The sequence below is a fragment of the Amphiprion ocellaris genome, chromosome 10 (genome assembly GCF_022539595.1).
Source record: "Amphiprion ocellaris isolate individual 3 ecotype Okinawa chromosome 10, ASM2253959v1, whole genome shotgun sequence".
NCBI lineage: Eukaryota > Metazoa > Chordata > Actinopteri > Pomacentridae > Amphiprion > Amphiprion ocellaris.
In genome coordinates, this window is record NC_072775.1 from 13,953,393 (window position 1) to 13,972,541 (window position 19,149).

Genomic DNA, 19,149 nt, shown 5'->3' on the forward strand with positions numbered 1-19,149 from the left:
AAACTGCACCGTTTATATGTTGCCGAACACCCTAAATCAAATTAAAATAATATAGATTAGCCACTGTGTTGAAATAATTTGAAATTAAAAATAGGTCAGAGCGGCTTTCAGAAACACAAACAACATTCGTGTTTTCGTGACGTGAGGCACTGGCAAATGTAGTTCTCTGAAATCGCACTCAGATAAATAGTTTAAGAAATAACAGTCACCACTCAACCAATTCCTCTTATTTAGACACATTTTAGTAGTATTTTCTATAATCAAATAACTGCACGCGTCATTGCGTCGCTTTTTAATAGCTTTCTAAGGGAAAAGTAATGTTTACAGATGAAAATTGGACTACAAATCCCACACAACACAAGGCGCCATTGCCTGTTTTTAGAGGAGAGGGGACTCCTTTCAGCAACATTCTTCTTTACCCAGTCCTCACTGAGGGCGGTATAAACTGGGTTTCTGAGTTTTATCGTCAGAGTTTTTATTTGGTAGATTTTTAGAGGAGTTGCTGGGTTTTCTTTTGTAGTCTGGCTCTCGTATGCGGTTAGAAAGTGTTCGCGGTCAGGTCGGCTGCAGCTGGTCGGTAAGATAGAGCTTGTTAGCTAGCTTCCATTAGCCAGCAGCTCCCAGTAGATTTACGGCTTATATCCGCGGCTCTCCTGCCAGGTAGATCAACTAAAGCTGGAGGCGCTGGTCAGCCACAATGGTTTGGTCAGTTACACAGTTCCTCGGTGTTGACATTGATAAATAATTCAGCTCTTTTGGGGACAAATCAACGCAACCTTTGTTCGGCTTGTGCGCAGCCTGACAGGTTTGGCCTGTTTCATTGTCTGCGAACAGAGAAAACGCAGAAGTTGTTTTTCGGTGGAGGTTGTTTGGCTAGTCGGGCTAATTTAGCCGTGTAAACAAACCCGTCAGCTGTCGACTCCAGATAATCTCGAAAGCTACCTGGACCGGTATGGCGCAACACGACCCCTCTCATGTAGCCAGTTCACAGAAAGCACTCATGTTGGAGATGAAGAGCCTTCAGGAGGAGCCAGTCGAGGGATTCAAAATAACACTGGTGGACGAGGCTGATCTATACAACTGGGAAGTGGCCATTTTCGGACCCCCAAACACTCATTATGAAGGGGGGTATTTTAAGGTACGAGCAAAACTTTAAGGGCAAAATTTCCTCATGTCTCTGCATTGTTGTACATACTCTTAGCCCTATAGTATCACCAATCCAGTTGTTTTTTGTCTGTTAAAGTGTATTTTAAGCACCAGTTAAACTCATACAAGGCAGTTTTCCACTTCAAAAAGTGATTGCAGCTCCTACACTGTGACAGAAATGGTATTCATGCCTCAAAATGACTGGACTTTATTCACAAGATCTTTATTTAGCAGATTATAGCCCACATAATAATTGCAAAAGGCATAATTTCTTTCTTCTTTTTCTTTTTTTTTTTTAACATCTGTAAGTCATGTTAATTCCAGTCTAAACAAGGATATTAGACGCACCAAACACATACAGGCTCAACATTGGTAACAATACTGTATAGAATTGCCCATAATCATCTTAAATGTCAGGCCTGATTGTGCCATAAACTGTACGCATTTTTGTGGTTACAAGAAAGTTTCACAAAGTCAGATTTTTGGCCATACCACAGACCTAAAGTTTTGTGTGTTGTACATGTATAAACACTGGGTGACACAGACTGACCATGAAATGAGCAGTTAATGATATCTAAGACAGTGCATTTCTTATGTTATCTCATTTAATATTTCTGAGCAATATCTGGCACATTAAATTCCCTCAAGATTAATAAGGTTTTATTTTTTCTCAAGTTTTGGCACAACACCAGAAAAGGGGGACACTTTGAGTTTTTGAACACACAGTACACACAATCAGATTAAGAAAGGAAAGAATATTTTCATACTATTCGGTGGTACTGTATGACAGATTACATGCACAGCTACATGTAAAGGTCTGTTTTGTGTTCTAGGCTCGGATCAAGTTTCCTATAGACTACCCATACTCCCCTCCTGCTTTCCGCTTCCTCACCAAGATGTGGCACCCCAACATCTATGAGGTAAAGCATCACAGCCTCGCTAACACCAACATTACTGTCAACAAATGAAGTAGCTGTTCTGCAGCGCTGCTTCGATGTAACTGAGAGTGAAAGGAATGATTTTTTTTTGTGTGTTTCAGAATGGAGATGTGTGTATTTCTATCCTGCACCCTCCAGTGGACGACCCACAGAGCGGAGAGCTGCCTTCAGAGAGATGGAATCCCACCCAGAACGTCCGGTTAGAGCTCCCCTCATTATCTCTCTTCATATGTCTCTCCTTTCTGGTCGCCTCCCTTCTTTGTCCTCTCTCAGCCACTTCAATAATTTACCCGGCTCAGACTCTTATCGCATGACATTTGTTCTCAGTGGCGTCTTTTCACAAGTTCCCAGAAACTAACACTCAGTCTGTACGTTAGCTTTCGGCGCCATATGTGAATATGTTTTTCAAAGCATTCTGTACAGCGTAAAAGTAAGACATGTCAACAGTTGTCTCAGATAGAAGTGTGTTGTCTTAATACTCAGTCACAAATACATTGAGATTGGCGCTTGTGAATAATCTTACAAGGTATTTAAAGTGAAGTTATTTTGCATGCAACAATTGATTCAACTTATATTTTTTTAGATCCAAATTCTGTTTATTTTATGAATGAGTGCACACTTTGACGGGCATGTGTAAGTGTAAAATTTCTATAAAAATGAGGCATTTAAATATTATTTTCTGACTTATTCTGTGGGTATAGACTTGAAATTGCTGCAGTTTGCTGCACCTTGCCTGGAAAGCAGACTTGAGCTGGATACCGTCTTGGAACTTGTACTTTCTGACATTTTACAAACCAAATTAGTAATCGATTAATCAAGACAGTTATCAGCAAATTAATTGAAAATTCAAATAATCGTTACTTGCAGCTCATTCACACAGCTGCACTGAACATGACAATGGATATGAGGGACAATGTAGATTAAATATCCACATAAAAAATCATGTTTGTATCCTGTTTATGTCGCACTGACTTGCCTTTGTGTTTGCCTCCAGGACCATCCTGCTGAGTGTGATCTCGCTGCTGAATGAACCCAACACCTTTTCTCCTGCCAACGTGGACGCCTCCGTCATGTACCGCAAATGGAGGGACAGCAAAGGCAAAGACCGAGAATATGTAGAGATCATCAGGTAGACAGTCACACAGCACAGAATCCTCATACAAAGCAATCTTTTTTTTTTCTAACCGGTGCTGATTGAATCTAAGGATAAAAATCGCTTTCAACTTTTTTGGCCGTTTGTTAGGAGTCCCTGTTTGGTCACCACAGTGTCTATATCCTTTAAAATGTCTCTCAGGAAACAGGTGCTGGCCACCAAGGCGGAGGCTGAGCGTGACGGCGTGAAGGTTCCCACCACGCTGGCTGAATACTGCGTTCGCACACGTGCCCCAGCCCCCGACGAAGGCTCCGACCTCTTCTACGACTATTACTACGACGATGACGACGTGGAGGACGAGGACGGCGACTGCTGCTACGACGAAGACGACTCAGGCAACGAGGAGTCATGACGCGATTTCCCATACAACGCCCAGTCTAGCTGACGTACGCTACCCCTTTTTTCTGCCCGGGTTGCCAGATATTCTAGGTTCACAACCGAGAAAATTTCGAAGCTTCCTTCCTCTAAACCAATAAAAGAGCTTTTTTTCCTGAAGCTTCTGAACTCGTCTCAGAGGTTGAAACTGACGCCTCGTTGTTGGAAGGGTCAGACCTGGTAAGATTTGCACCAGCACAAAAGTCACCAGTTTCTTCAGTTTTTGCAAACAGTTTTCATCGTCACCTCAAACCTTACTTTGAGAGAACAGCTTCCATAATCATGCAGAGTTCTTCAGTCCTGTGTATAGTATATGATGTAGTGGGGTAAACGCCACTGTCAACAACAGCAACATTTGCTCTGGTGCAAACACTTCCAAACGTTTCTCAGCCTCGCTCTTGCATATCTTTAGTTCCCTAACTGTAACTGGGTGTTTACTCTCCAGTATTTGCTCTCAGTGACAAACAGAAGATTTGCGGACTTCAAGCAGCCTGTTTGTGTTGAACGGCGCACTGCAAATACCCGATATTTCTGAGTTTCACAGTCTGTCTTCGCTTTGATAGGACAGGACATGAATTGTCACGTGACGGTGTTTTCAAAGTTCTTGTGCATGCCAGAACATCTTTGAGCTTTTTGTCTCTTACTGGTGGACTGTTTACCTACATCATGATCCGTTTTCAGCTCTGTGAGGACACAGACTTGTGACGACGGAGGACTCTCTACATGGAGGACCAGCCGGCTGAGTCAGCAGGTCAACTCCTCATGTGGACATTTTTTTTTTTGCTAACATGAAAATCGATCTTTGCCGTGTTTCTTCTGGTTGATGTTAGACGTGTTTCTCTGTCATTTTTAGTGTGGGGGGGTTATGTTATTTGAAGTAGCTGAGATTAAGAGTTGTGTAGGATGACCAAGTTTTTCAGGGGGGATGGAACGGGGCAGAACTAATTATCGATCCGAATTGTATTTCTCCTCAGGGTCGCTCTCGGAGAGGCCTGATGGACCCAAAGACCTAAAGCAGTGTGTAAAAGACAGCCCAAAACTTTTTGATAACTGTTTGTCGTACTCTTGTCTTTATTTGCTCTTTGCTGTCTTGCAAGCTTCATTATTTTAGGCTCCTTGTTTGGTTTGACGTTATGCCTGCACCCTTTGCTAGAGAATGATTTACACCATGAGATTATGAGGTTTGACTGGGAATATAGTCTGTCAGAAGGTGTAGTGTCAGGTTTATTAAAGTTTTTCAGCCCCAGAAGTGAAAAAGAACAAGGCCGCCGCATTTTATTTTTCATCCCTATCCTTTATGTTAGCAGAGAGTAGAATGGGTTTTTGATATTACTTTCAGAGCGTATGGGTTTCCGCTGAGTGTGTATTTTCTTTCATCAGCAATATTGATTGTTGTATTTACTTAAATTGGGACATCAGATACTGATATTCTCAGGATAATGAATTACATGTGACACCAGTTAAGACAAGCAACTATTTTCTTCTTTAGGTGGTCTTCAAGTGTTGGTTTACAGCTTCAACAGGAACCACAACCGATATGCACATGTAGCTGTATGGATGATTACCATATTGTTTTATTCACCTGTGTCTATTTTTTATTTTCGGCTATTTAAAACTGAAAAATAAAGATTTATTTGGAAAAAAAACGCAGTCTTAAAATGCTTGGAGTAATGGTGATTTTTAGAAGATGAATCTCGAAATCATTTGACGATATACCTCTACTGAATGCCTAGTTTTATTTTTAAACAAGTACCTTATACACGTAGATCTGCATGTGAGCTTTTCTTTCTCTCTAAATGTCGATTCTGTCATTTTCTGTGTTTTACACCGGGAGATTATTACTTGTGTGGTTGTAACTTTTTCATCTCTGACAGTTTTGAAGACTTTGCCATGCTATTGGTTGTTGTTTTTATTGAGTAATCAATATTCTTTCACAGCGGTAAAGAGATGGCAGCATTCACTTCACATGACTATTACCTGCTTGGACGTCATGGTTCATTTTTTCTGTAAATTTTGGTTGTTTGACTAACAGCGTAACATACTTTAAAAAGAGGTTAAGAGGGTATAAAAGGTCAAAATGGTGAGTGGGGCAGCTCGAAGCATTTATTTAACCAAGATGGTAATGCCTTTAGCTCCACTATGTGAAATTTTGCAGTGCTAACAGGCTCAGGTAATCTCAGCAAAATAATCTAATTTGTGATACTTTTTCAACAAATCAACACGTATTCAAAACTAAGTAGTTTTCTGAAATCCCTTACCTTTCAGTGGTAAGTACAGTTAACAGGAGAAGTAATGTAAATGTGAAATGGGTCGACATTGCAACCTTAAAGTAATTGTTTTACCTCATATTTGAAATTAAAAACTGACATTTAGATTTACTGTATTAATATATATTCCCCAAATTAGAAACTTAATGCAACAATAATCAGTAAACCTTCGATTAGTGAGATTTAAATGTCTTATTTCTTCAACCCTTTGTATGTCAACCTTTATTTTAACTCCGGGATCAATCCTCTTCATCATGAAGGATACCGGATTACTGGTAAGATATTCTAACTTTTTTCAGAAACATTGTTTTTCAGTTGTTCTTTCCTCGAGGGTTTGTGTTGCTCTATCTTTTTTTTAAAAAAATATCACAAAGGTGTCCTTATTAAATTCAAGTCAGGCAACATAGTTGGCCTTTTTTCTTCCGTGGAAAGTCTTGTGTGCTTTGGATTGTTATCATGCTGGAACATTCTTCTTGTGTCAAGCTTCTGCAGACTGGGAGTCATCTTGCACGCCAGCATTTTGGTATATCCATCGGCATTTATGGTGCCATCTATAAAAGACATCTAACATTCTTCCTCTCAAGTCAGCCCCATATCTTCACACTCCCACCTCCGTGCTCCACTGTTGGACCCTACATTCACTGTGGTAGTCCCGAGCAGGTTCATGCCAAACATGGTGGGCTCCATTTTAACCAAATAAATTAAACTTGGTCTCATCTTACTAAAGAATTCATTCATATGTTCATCTGGCTTCTTTTGTCGTTTCTGAGTGAAGGTTAATATTGCAGTTTTGTGCACAAGCAAAGGCTTTTTTCCCCTTAAATGCTGTCCATAGAGGTTGATGTTATGTGCTTCACACTGTCTGAGCTGTGACAGAAACGCAGATCTTTATTGAGAACCCGAGTACCAAATCTGAAGCAGTCAGTTCAGAGCTAGGTCATGCAAGCAGCACACTTAAGGAAGAAAACCACTGTGGCTCTAATTAGTGGCACTATGACTCATTCTAAACCTAATGATTACTACTGCAACTGTATTTTGACAATTTTTTTGGTGGTCACAGATCTTCATGTATCTCTTTTCCATTTTTGTCAAATCTCACAATAGGTTTTTTAATTGCTCTTTGGTGCAGCCATGCAAATAGCCACAGCTCATAGGTCCAAAACTGAGAAAGTTCTGGCATTCAATGGTCATTTTAGAAATATGTTCAATCATTTTTATAGCCATGATCAATTAGGATGAAACGCACATGTACTCAGTTTTGTTTGTGCGTCAGTGATTACAAATATTATCATTTTTTGATGCATTGAGTTTCTACTTTAGGGCCTGTAGTTTCAAGATAGATAAAAGATAGAAGATAGTGTTTCTAAAGTTTTCGTTTTTGACTCTTTATCAGAGGAAATAATCATATGAAAAGGTGCGTTTATCCAGCTGAACGCCAAGTTGACGAGTGTTTATTTTCCCACAGTTTGTGAACGCAGCAAACGTTGTCGCTTGGCGATGACGTCATCCAAACAATGCCGTTTAAACTCGCCTGGGAGAATTAACGCCGCCAGACAATAAACGAACATTTTCCAACAGAAAAAAACTAAAGAAACAATACTAACAGCGGCCATGTCTGTGAATTATGCTGCTGGACTGTCGCCGTACGCAGACAAAGGTGTTTGCGGACTCCCGGAGGTAAATATTAGCTGCTATAAGCTCGCTGCTAAGCTTTCTGGATAGCTAGTTAGCAGGTTAGCCGAATATACGAGCTTCATGTTCCGTCTGTGTAGTAGAGGAACTGTTTATATCAAATACTTCATTACAGGAGGCGGTTCTGCTGCAGTCAAGTAGATATTTCAAAAATGCTTTTTTTAAAGAAAGAGTTATTCTTCTTTATATATGCCCGTGTACATGCTTTATTTTAACATTTCCGCTGAGAGCTCAGATACACGTATGCAAAACTAGACTAAAGCAGAGATCAGAATTATATGCACAATATTATAGTGTATCTTAATTAACAGATTAACAGGAGTAAAGCCGCACAATATAAGTGCCAGTAATTCAAAGCAGCCAGCTGCTTGAGTGTTTTTTTTTTTTTTGTTTGTTTTTTTGTTGTTGTTGTTTTTGTTTACTTTTGCAGGGATGTAATTAATTGTGTTATAGCTTTGCTCTTGGAAACGTAACCATTTTTTTTCCCAGAAGCTGTTGTTTGGATTCATCAGTAGCTGTTTGTATGTATTAGCAGTGCTAACACGTTCAAAACACTAACCTAAATTTTGACACCAAATCATCTCGTGTCATGTGTTTCCTTCTTTCCTGAGATCACATTTCCTCATGCATATAGATGGAGTTAGAAAATGTTTCCTTTTCCTCAATACATATTTCAGAACTGTCAATAATATGCTAATACAATATTTTGTTGTGTGTGAAATAATCACTCATGCATCTGTAACTCAGGTCTTGCTGAGTCAGAACAAACTGTAACTGTTTATCATTTGACACTTAAAACCAGTGTTTTCTGTTTTGTGGCAGACGTTTGACAGTCCTGAAGAGATAAAGGCCAAAGTGGAGACCCTCGCTCAGTTGATCAAAGAATCTCAGTACTTGGTTGTCCACTCTGGAGCTGGAATCAGCACCTCGACAGGCATCCCTGACTTCAGGTGAGACTCCAACAAAAACACTACAGATAGTTTCTTGTTTCATACTTCTTCTTAAAATATAATATTCAATTGTTTGCAAAAATCTGTCCACCCATGAGGCAAATAACATGTTTTGTTGATTTTGTCGGTAAAAATTTGGAAAAATTTGAAGCAGATAGACAATAGAAAAAGGCCTTTCTTCAAAGACTGATAATTTCAAGACTCTTTAAGCCTTGTTGTAACATTCAGTAACTATGGGCTCCTCTAAGAAACTCACTGAGAATCTGAAAATTCAGTTGATTGATGCCCACTGTCTGAATTGTGATTATGAAATAAGACTGTCACCTGTCTCACCTGTCACCACATAGCAGAAGTCGTGCCACACAACATCTGGACATGTCAAAACTGTTGTGGAAACAAGTGTTGTGAAGTTAAAACTGAGCTCTTGGGTTTTCATCAAATAGATTTTAAACCTCACCTGCTGTTAGTCATAGATGTAGAAATGTTTTGGCTGGTGTGGCAGCTTGCTGCAAATTCTAAAAATAACTTTCATGCAGTCAGTCATCAAAGTGGAACTGAAAAGAGACTGGTTTGTGTAACCGAAACATGCTCTGTGTGGAAGACAGATTGACAGTATCTCAAGTATTTTGTGGAAATTCCTAAATATGGAATACAAAGATGCTTAACTTGCTGTGAAAAGTGTTTGCAAGCTGCGCCATATAGGGGTGACTAATGACAGTGTTAATGATAAAAATATGTAATTGCAACTTTATCTCAGATAGATATTGTGATTTGATATGCACTATTTTTTCTAATAGTCAGCCTTACTTCAGTGTTCATCATGGAAAATTTTTTACAAAGTATTGACACAACATTTTAAATCCTTATTGTAAATAACAGCTTTTTTAATTTGCTAATTGCCTTGTCTCAAATTGCAGTTTTAATCTGAAAGTGAATAATTGTCCAGTCCTAGCCACAATTGCTGTATTTTGTTGTCTTGTTGTTTTTAAACTTCAGTATCTAAAAAATAATGGTGCAGTGACTTTAGATGAAAAGCTGTTTTTCATTGTCTCTGATTCTCTAGATGTTTAATTTGTCAAGAGTGCCCATATATTTCAGTACAACTGAATATCCAATACGTCAAGACAATATTTACCGGAAGAAATAAACTAATGTCTGAGTTTATGAAGAAACAGTCCTCATGATCGGATTGAAACCTTAGCCATTGTTTGGTGAAAAATAATTAAGAAACTAAGAACAACAAATTTCTTGCAGTGACTTGTTTTGAAATTGGAGGCTAATTAAAGATGACCTACGCTGTGAAAACTTTAACATCTGTATTGATTTTAAAATAACCTAACAGTCTTTAGTGTACAGAAGAGATATTGTTTTAAAAAGCTCCTAATTATTGTGCATGTGGTGACATAAAGAGTCTAATAATCATCTATTTTGTGCCTGTTTCAAAGAGTTTTTGTTTTATTTTAATCTGAATTTTCCTTTCACTTTCAAAGCCTGCCAATGTGAAGTCTGTATACAGCGTGTTCATCTTTCCAAACATGCAGCTGTTTTGTTTTATTCATGAAAATCTTTCATATCACATTGTCTGATTTTGATGATGGAGGCAAGTCAGTGGGGAAATCATTTGAAACTGACATTTTCCAAAAGTGGAGAGGAATTTAGATTATCGCTGCCAGTCTGGATCTGCTCCCGTTGCTGTAGATGTTGAGATTTGAGGGTGATCAGAAATTGGACAGAGAAGAGAAGAAAGACACTTTACGTAACTACATGGTGCTGTTCCAGAGTTCTTGGCTATGATGGAAAGATGGATTTTGATAAAACAAATCAAATAATAAGATTTTTATCTACTGTTGTGAATGTTAAAACTTGCTCTCTACCTTTTTTTAAACTTCTAATCTGCTTTTCGAGCACTTCTTAGTTCTTCATCTTTACCGATTGCGTTAATCTTTTCTTTCATCTGTCACTGAAGTGATTTGGCCTGTATGACTGGAGAATTAAATAACTGATAATTAAAGAAACTCGATATAAAAGATCAAATTCCATATTTCTTATTTTTCCCTTTTTCTGGTTGCAAATAGAGCAGCAACTAATATTTTGTTTCACACCTTTTAAGGTCTCAAAGCATTTAAATTTACATTGAATGAAGATCAAGCATGATTATTTATCAAAAACCAGCACATTATAGCGATGCAAAGACACAACATTATGAAGTCTATCAAGTGGAGTCTGAGCTTGTTGAGGCCTTGAATTGGTTAATCATGAGAGTCGTCAGGCAGCTGATATAAATTATTCTTCGTCGTTCAACTACTAAATATCGGAAATTTTAATTATTCATGTTGCAGCTGAAGTAGATACATGAATTGATAACATGACATAGTGACTCCAGCAACTTAAGAGGTGCTGTCAGATCAGATTATGCTTGTTGTCTGTCATTGTTTTGGGAGATCCTAAACCCTTTACAGACTTTGGATATATAAAATTTCCAGCTTCATCAGTCTGTTAAAGTGACAGTATTCTGTTGTTGAGGTATAGGTTCATTTCACAGTAGCATATCTGTCATTCATGCGAGATTCAACAGAACATCAAGTGAAGTATAAAACATAATAACTGTGTACTGATCCTCAAAATGCAGGACAAACAGGCTGAGAAACAGATTTTGCCCATGGTCCATCAGACTCCTGAACTCAAAACACCTGAAAACCTGAATGCACAGTGTCACTTTTAATGGTTCTAATGCTGCTTAAGTGCAATTTCCTGACCATATTTATTCTATTTTATTGTTTTTTATTTCATTTCATTCACCTCCCATATTGTATGTGTCTTGCCTCCTTTGCATATGTTGTCATTTTTAATATTGTCTTGTTTTATATGTACATTTGATTTTATTCATTAATGTTGATATTTTTTTATTGCTTGTCATCAATGCACCGTCCAGCAGAAGCTATTTATATTTTCGTCATGCCCCCATGCACGATGACAATAAAGCTATTCTATTCTATTCTATTCTATTCTATTCTATTCTATTCTATTCTATTCTATTCTATTCTATTCTATTCTATTCTACTATGCACTAACAAGCAAAGGAGTAAATCTAAACTGATAGCAAACTTATCAGACTGTCCAAAACACCAGCAGTGTTTTTCTTTTTAGGATTTCCCTAAATAGTGAAAATTTGGTCCATGTGTGATGATAACCTAACTGCTGTTTTATTCACAGTAAAACATCTTGACAGCTGTGATGCAGCTCAGGACTCAACCTGAGGACGGTCACTGTTTAACAAATAATTTAACTGCAGCTGATAAACTGTGAATCTGTGGGACAGCTCACCTGTCTGATGAAAAAGTACACAGTGAGAGAGGTTTGTTATATCCTGGCCCAGACTGATATAGTCTCGATGTCTGTGATATAAGTATTTAATCAAAACCAGCGTTGTTGTTCCACATGTATGAGTACGTGTAACTGTCTTGTTTTGGAGACACTCATATGGATCCTGCTGCAGGTATTTCATAAACTTAGAGGAAAGACTCCTGCAAACTGGTGGAAGCAACAACTTTAGCTGCTAATTGCATTAATTATTGGTGTGCATCATTAATCTAGGCTGTTTGTGTCTGCATGTATTGCAGTAAAGTTTTATTAATATTGGCATTTCAGTCTGCAGACTGATATATTTGAGTGAATGAGAGAGGTGAGTTTGTTTCTTGACGCACAAACTGGATCTTTTTCATTCTTTGTGATGTATTTGGACAAATATTGGTGCTAAAATGTGAACAAGATGTTTCCTAAAGTACTTCACATTAAGTACCTTTGTGTCTTTCTGTTAATGTGACCGTGCAGAGTTGTGCTGGTTGGAAAGTGACGACAGAAATGTTGCAAGGTCCTACTTAGTATCATTACTGTCAGAACTTAGTGGAAGAAGTGCATATCTGAACGGAGGATATATTGAAGACTTCTTGACTCAGCCGCTTGTCTCTCCTGCAGTACCACTGTTTGAGCAGAGGAGGGTGCTGTTCGCTTATTACATGCCAGATCCAGCACTCTGTAAACAATAACCCATACTAACATAAAGTACAGCTCATTTTTTCCATTATAATGCAAGATTCTGCAACATGAGCTATTGGTGTTTATAAGCTCTTAATATTAATTATTTCAGAAAAGATGAATGGAGTATGTGCACTCACATACATACACAGACACACACACATATGCTTAGAGATCTGGAGACCCATCAATATTTGATTAATCTGCCTGCCAATCAGGTAGAGTTGACCTTGGAGGGTACCTCATTGAAGCCATGTTTCCTATATACACATCAGGCCTACTGATGCTAATTACATCCCCGACACTGCCACACACACACACACACACACACACACACACACACACACACACACATGCACACACACACACACATACATATATACATGCGCATGCCTCACATCACATAAGAAGAAAGAGAACCCCTTACATTAATGTTTTTGGGGACACCAACGCATGCAAATATAGAAGCTTTGCAGATCCTTTGTGGCTTTAATGTCTTGCAGCATCTTTCTCATGGTGATAAGCGTGTAATATGCGACATACACTCCAATCCCTTACTGCTGATGAGTCTTTGAACTGGTCTATGCTGAGCAGGCACTAAATCATGCTGCCGATGACAGATGGAGCTGTTTAAGTTCAAGCTGAAAGTGAGAGATAGATGAGACTGTTGTGGCTGCATTTAAGGACACACAGCGTTCATTCCTTCATCCGATGCATAAAGATAACTTGTGTGTCTTCGAAGTAACTGGGCAGCTGCCAGGGTGTTTGACCGTTCCATCGCTGACGGTGCTGCTGCATTCATCTCTCCGTTCAGACACCAAAAAGCGACTTAATCAAAGAAACATGAATATAATCGTTTCGGATTTTATACATTGTTGTCTGAAAACTTGTAACTGTATGCAGTTAGAAATGTTTCTGCCAAATTAGGCTGGTGGCGTGTTTTTGTGATGAAATTTCTCACATTTTCTTTGTATAGTTTACCAGTGGGAGAATCTTTTTATTATTTATGCAGTGTTTTTATTGATCTTGCATATTATCAGTAGTCGTTGACGAGCCGCATTGACAGCATGTTGTCATTCAGACACACAGAGATCCTCTACAGAACTCATCCCATTGGATTGTTAACCCTTGACACATGCAAATTGTGCACAAATTCACACCCCGTCTTCTTGAAATGCACAAAGCGTTCATTTCAGGGCTGTGGAGCACAACTTGACTTTTCCAGCGGTGCCTGTTGCTTGTCTGTGTGATGAAGCGTTAGCAAAAAAATAATAATTTTGAATTTACATTTACTTGTAATCATAGTTACAATCTGTTTACAGCTCTGTGTCAATCTCCACTGTCACTATAGTTGTTTGAATTACTCATGAACTCATCACTGCATAGACATGGAACGCATATCATGAGACAGAGCTGAATGGAGTTTGTCATGATGCTTGTCACTTACGTACTAGAGCCTGACCAACACTGAGTTTTCTGGGTCAATTTTAAAAAAAACTAATTATATCGTCACATATCAGACAACACATATGCCAGTACTGATGTATCTGAAGTAATTAGACTGCTCAAAATCATGCAAAAGTAATAACTTTACTGATTTCTCCTCCCAATATTCACACTAGATAATGTCAGGTAATCTGTTGTTGAAATTGCCAATTTTTGGATCCTCTCCAACAAAGCGCTGACACCACATTTCACTCTGTATAAAAATAAACACACAAGTTGCCTTTCATTGCAATGATTGAAAAGTCGTTGTCAAAAGATGCATACAGGTCACTGATTCTACCAGTCAAAGTCTGGACACGTCTTCTCATTCAGTGGTTATTATTTAATTACTTTATACATTGTACATTAATACTGTAAGCACCATTTTATACAATCGGTTTATGTATTAAATTTTTATGTATTCATGTATTTGGATTTTTTGGTTATAAAGAAATGTTACTTTTCATATGTATGTTAGAATAGGTTTCATGGTTATTTACAAGAAAATATGAGTGTATGCTATTTTGCTGTAGAGGGTGCACTCCTGTTCTATTGTCATTGCCCACAAAGAAGATGTTGTTCTTCTTTCGATTGGACTTGGGAAAATAAAATGATGGCTGACGGAGCAACACAGTCTTTTTACAGTGCTGCGACAGTTAAAGTTGTCACATGCGTAAAAAAAGAAGTCTGTATAAATGTATAAATACATCAAAAGCCTTGAATGAGAAGGTGTGTACAAACTTTTGACTGGTAGTGCATGTGCAAGTAGGCCCCTATGTGTGAACACTCTAGTGCATAAAACAATGACATTTATTTCCATTATGCACTAAATATGTATTCCTTCAAATTGCCAAATCATCATTGTTCTAATATTGCACAATTCTGAAAATATATCTTTACTGCCAGCATTTAATAGTGAGATACAAGTAAAAACGGTTTTATATTGTTTTCCCTTGATATAAAGGCTAGTGTACAAAATGTGCATTCATTATTATATCAAACGATGTTAGATCTGAAGAGCCTCTGGTGAAAACAAGGTACAGCATGTATGGATAGCCCTCATAATGACCAAGATGAAAGTTTAGCTTGAAAGAAAAGGTAGATAATTTATCTTGAGATTATCATAGTGCTCTTAGGGTTAATACACAGCCATGGATACAAACCCACATAAAAGATGTAGACATCTATATCATCTCCAGTCCGCCCATTATATTACAAGCTGTCATATCCTGCTAACGCCTGCTCCATTTATTCATCACCACGTTCTCTCTCAGGGGTCCGAAGGGGGTTTGGACGTTAGAACAAAAGGGTGAGTCACCTCACTTTGATACCACTTTTGAAGATGCCCGCCCCAGCTTAACTCACATGGCCCTCCTGGGACTGCAGAGGGCCGGCTACCTCAAGTATCTCATCAGCCAAAATGTGGACGGCCTGCATGTTCGATCAGGCTTCCCCAGGTAACCTTCCTGATTGTGATAATATCGAACGCACATCATAGCTGTATGCAGTTGCATTTTATCTCATATACAATATGGATTAGTGTAGCTTTGAAGATGTATGTAGCATGACTACAGCAACTTTCATCATTTTCACAACGCTGTCCGAATACAGACAACAATGTTATTCATATGCAAATACACACACTGCAGTTTAGTGATATCACCAGCTAAGTTGTGTAAAGAGCTTTGGAGTTTAAGTAGAGTGAGTGAAGAAAAGGGTAAATATATAAGTAGACAGGAGGTGCTTTTTCAGAACATGGAGCGAAAGTATCATTAATCAGGAAGCAACCACATTGTAGTAGTTTTATTATTATTCATTTCCCATATTTTACTCAATTTTAAAATGCATTCTAAGTTGTCTGAGATAAACCTTGCTTTTTACACCTATTTTTTACATGTTGGGTTGTGACTGTTTTGAATTTAAAGCTGCCACACTGTTAATAACTTGAAGTATACTCAGTGTAATAGAAAATGTTTGCCTTGACACTGAATGATCAAGTACTATTGGACCAACCAAAGGCCAAGAGCCCCTATTTTTAATTCGTTTTAGACGTCAAGCCCGTACTCATGTTGGAAGATTTGCTTTCCCTGGAAGACACTTCTTCGCTTTTCCTCCACCCTTAATGAAGCCAGACAGCACAGCATTAGTTCTCCCAGGAAATTATTGAGACAGCAGACAAACTTGTGAGGTATGCTGGTTGGCACTAATCTGCACAGGTGCCAAATGAACCCCAGAAATGAATACGAGTGTTCAGAATATTAATTAGAGAACAAGTCACATGAAGGACAGAGGAAAAGTTGTGCTTAAGAGTCCTGACATTTACTTTTAACTTTGGAGACAATAATTTAAATGAAAATCACCTTTGTGATCTTTCTGCCTTTCTGCCTCTTCCTCTTAGAGACATGTTATCAGAGCTTCATGGGAACATGTTTGTGGAGGAGTGTGAAAAATGTGGCAGGTATGTGCGCACCCACACATGCACACACAAGCAGCACACAGTCATGTTTCGATCTTGAAACTCCGATCATTGTCATCTTATTAGTTGCACTAATGCGACTGCTGCATAATCCATAAAGCATGCAGACGAGAGGATCAGCTGCTCTTCACCTCACACTAGAATGTTCAGTATCCACGTTTTCCAACTTCTCGTGTTTGATTGTGTCATCGTGGTATTTCGAGCATCTTCCTGCTGGGATTTGCACGGGCTGTACGGGTCGCAGACCGTGCAGCATAGTGGCAGTTCTGTGATCGAAGACACCTTATCGATAAGAAAGGTCAAATGAGAAAAGCCGCACTTGTTAATATTCATAAGAAAGTACGCAGATAGAAGCTCAGCTGGCTTGCAGGTGGCCTAAACACACCGCTGTTGAACAATCGAGTAGATAGCCCGCAGCAGCAAAAGTAATCATAGGGCCTTGCACTTCTGAGGGATAAAAGCAAAAGCTAAAATACACATCAAGTGCAATCATATGAGGAGTGTTTTCTCTGCACACAAGTGACAGCACAGTACTAAATGTTGCCAGTTATCTGGAGCCAAATCCTCCCAATCCAATCTGCTCTCTTCCAGAGAAAAACAAACAGGTTAATGTACACTCATTATCTCAACATGTTTCCAGGAACAAGACAATGACCTCACTTTACCTCAGTGAGCTGCACCGTCTCAGTCGCTAGATTGCCTTTGGGAGGATGTGGAACAGGAGGGCTGAAGAACAAATGTTCTCTGTTTGAATAGTTTTGGAGCAGATGCATGATGCTGTAAAGTCTCCAACATCCCTGAAGTAAAAAAATCTGAATTTTCTTGAGGTTATGTTTTCCTTGAAGGCTCTAAGGGAAACAAAAGCTGTTTGGTCTATCTATTAAAGTGGACAATAAATGTATATTATCATGTTTCATGTATAGATCGATGTTGCTTTTGGTGGTTCTTAGCAGCCTTGTCTTTTTTTCCATGCATGCATTGAGAATTAAAGTGTGGCTTTTTCCAGGCAGTACGTTCGAGAAAAGGTGATCGGTGTGATGGGGCTGAAACCGACAGGACGTTACTGTGATGTGGTTCGATCCAGAGGACTGAGAGCCTGCAGGTAATGCGTGACTGAGCTTGTGCACTTTGAACTTACAAACCAACTCGCAGTCTTTGAATATCTGGCGTGTTCTTAACTACAAAAGAGGGAAGCTGATCAGCACTATACTGGATTGGGAGGATGCTCTTCCTGACAGAGACCTGAACAAAGCAGATGATGCAAGCAGGTGAGACAAAAAAAACACGCAGTAGTTTGTACTTCGTTTCTCTCTTTTTTACTTCATACTACAGGTGTAATTTGTTTCATCACATCTTGATGGCCTAGTAACACAGTGCACACTATTTTATTTCCTGATTTCCACTCACATCCCTGTTTCATCTCATTTCTTTAAAGCACAAGTAATTGTTTAGATATGACCTGTAAACTGAAATAGGTGAAATAATGTTTTTGACCTATTTTCTTAAGAGTTCTGCTGCTCCGCTGTCATTATACTGACATGCAAATTAGTCCTTATTTAGAAATCCTATCAGGGTTTATGTATGCATTGCAGTTTGCTTTAATGTTACCATTTTCCTCTTCAGTGTCAGTATTTTCATTCATTGCCTTCAGCCACAAAAGCCCTTATTATGCATTTACAAAGCAGGAGGATGAATGAGATGTATGTGTCACCATGATGTGCTGTCCATGACCCATAACAGATGCGTGATTACCATTTAAATTACAGAGATTTGAAGCTCTGACCATTGAACTCACTTCAGGCAGTTGTTTGTTTGTGTCAGGGAGGAATGTATGAAAAATAACTGAATCTTAATCAAAGCTGTGCTTATGTCTGAATTCCGAACGGTGCTGCAGCCCTTGAAAACACTGCAATGTGAAATATGCATTTACCAAGTTCTGTAAGTGCACCCAGCTAAAAAAAAAAAAAAAGTTGAGTAATTACTTGGTATATGCTAAATATGCTCGAAGTTTATTTTGCAAGTCTTTTTTATGTCGTGCAAACTTTTTAGTGAATCTTGCTCTTTGGTAAACATTACTACATTGTTCTGTTTCACTTGTGATAAAACTGCATTAACCTTCCTATCAGTATGACTATTTAATACACAACTGCATGTATAAACTAGACCAGGGGTCACTAACGGGCAGATCGCGGTCCAGATCCGGAAACCCAGACGCCCTTATACAACCCCAGACCTGTATTCAGTACATTGTAATGGGATTTTAAATTTGAGGGGTTTCTTCTGTTTTACTGGTGCAGCTTTTCCAGTGTTAATGGCATTGGTTATCAGCTCAGGAACCACACAGACCAATTACATACGAGTTCAGCCATCCCACATGAAGCTACACAGCCAATGAAGTTTCTGCAATGCAGGCACTACACATCACAGCTCTGCGTTCAGACAACAGTTGAGACACAGAGGACAGACCAAAAAAAATAAAAAATAAAGCGACACCGAGAGGAAGAAGCTTTCTCAACTATGAACATAATCAAGACTAACTATAGTTCCAGACTCAGCAATCAGCTCCAAATGTGTTTGAGAATGACCTTGACACCATTCAGACCACGATTCAAAATACTGGCAGGGCAAGCTG

At 38.7% G+C, this 19,149-nt stretch overlaps 2 protein-coding genes across 3 annotated transcripts in view; both read left to right on the forward strand.

The window, feature by feature from the left end:
• Nucleotides 1-374: 374 nt before the first annotated feature.
• On the forward strand, nt 375-5,262 carry cdc34b (cell division cycle 34 homolog (S. cerevisiae) b). The gene is made up of 5 exons (XM_023288064.3): nt 375-1,138; nt 1,980-2,066; nt 2,186-2,283; nt 3,079-3,213; nt 3,379-5,262. The coding sequence occupies exons 1-5, from the start codon at nt 953-955 to the stop codon at nt 3,587-3,589; spliced, it is 717 nt and encodes a 238-aa protein (XP_023143832.1). The 5' UTR covers nt 375-952; the 3' UTR covers nt 3,590-5,262.
• Nucleotides 5,263-7,373: 2,111 nt separating this feature from the next.
• sirt6 (sirtuin 6) overlaps nt 7,374-19,149 on the forward strand; it is a 66,518-nt gene continuing 54,742 nt past the window's right edge. Inside the window, exons 1-6 of one of the 2 annotated variants that reach the window (XM_023288062.3) lie at nt 7,374-7,556; nt 8,394-8,521; nt 15,316-15,498; nt 16,440-16,499; nt 17,524-17,619; nt 17,705-17,785. In XM_023288062.3, coding sequence (XP_023143830.1) covers nt 7,491-7,556; nt 8,394-8,521; nt 15,316-15,498; nt 16,440-16,499; nt 17,524-17,619; nt 17,705-17,785 — 614 coding nt within the window. In that variant the 5' untranslated portion in view covers nt 7,374-7,490. The remainder of the gene's footprint in view (nt 7,557-8,393; nt 8,522-15,315; nt 15,499-16,439; nt 16,500-17,523; nt 17,620-17,704; nt 17,786-19,149) is intronic. The other variant, XM_055014465.1, reaches the window with a different exon arrangement.

Bases quoted from the DNA above. Each gene is read 5' to 3' on its own strand.
- cdc34b (XM_023288064.3), top strand. From the start codon at position 953: ATGGCGCAACACGACCCCTCTCATGTAGCCAGTTCACAGAAAGCACTC. The intron at 1,139-1,979 runs GTACGAGCAAAA...TTTGTGTTCTAG, and splicing joins ATGAAGGGGGGTATTTTAAG to GCTCGGATCAAGTTTCCTAT. The intron at 2,067-2,185 runs GTAAAGCATCAC...TGTGTGTTTCAG, and splicing joins GGCACCCCAACATCTATGAG to AATGGAGATGTGTGTATTTC.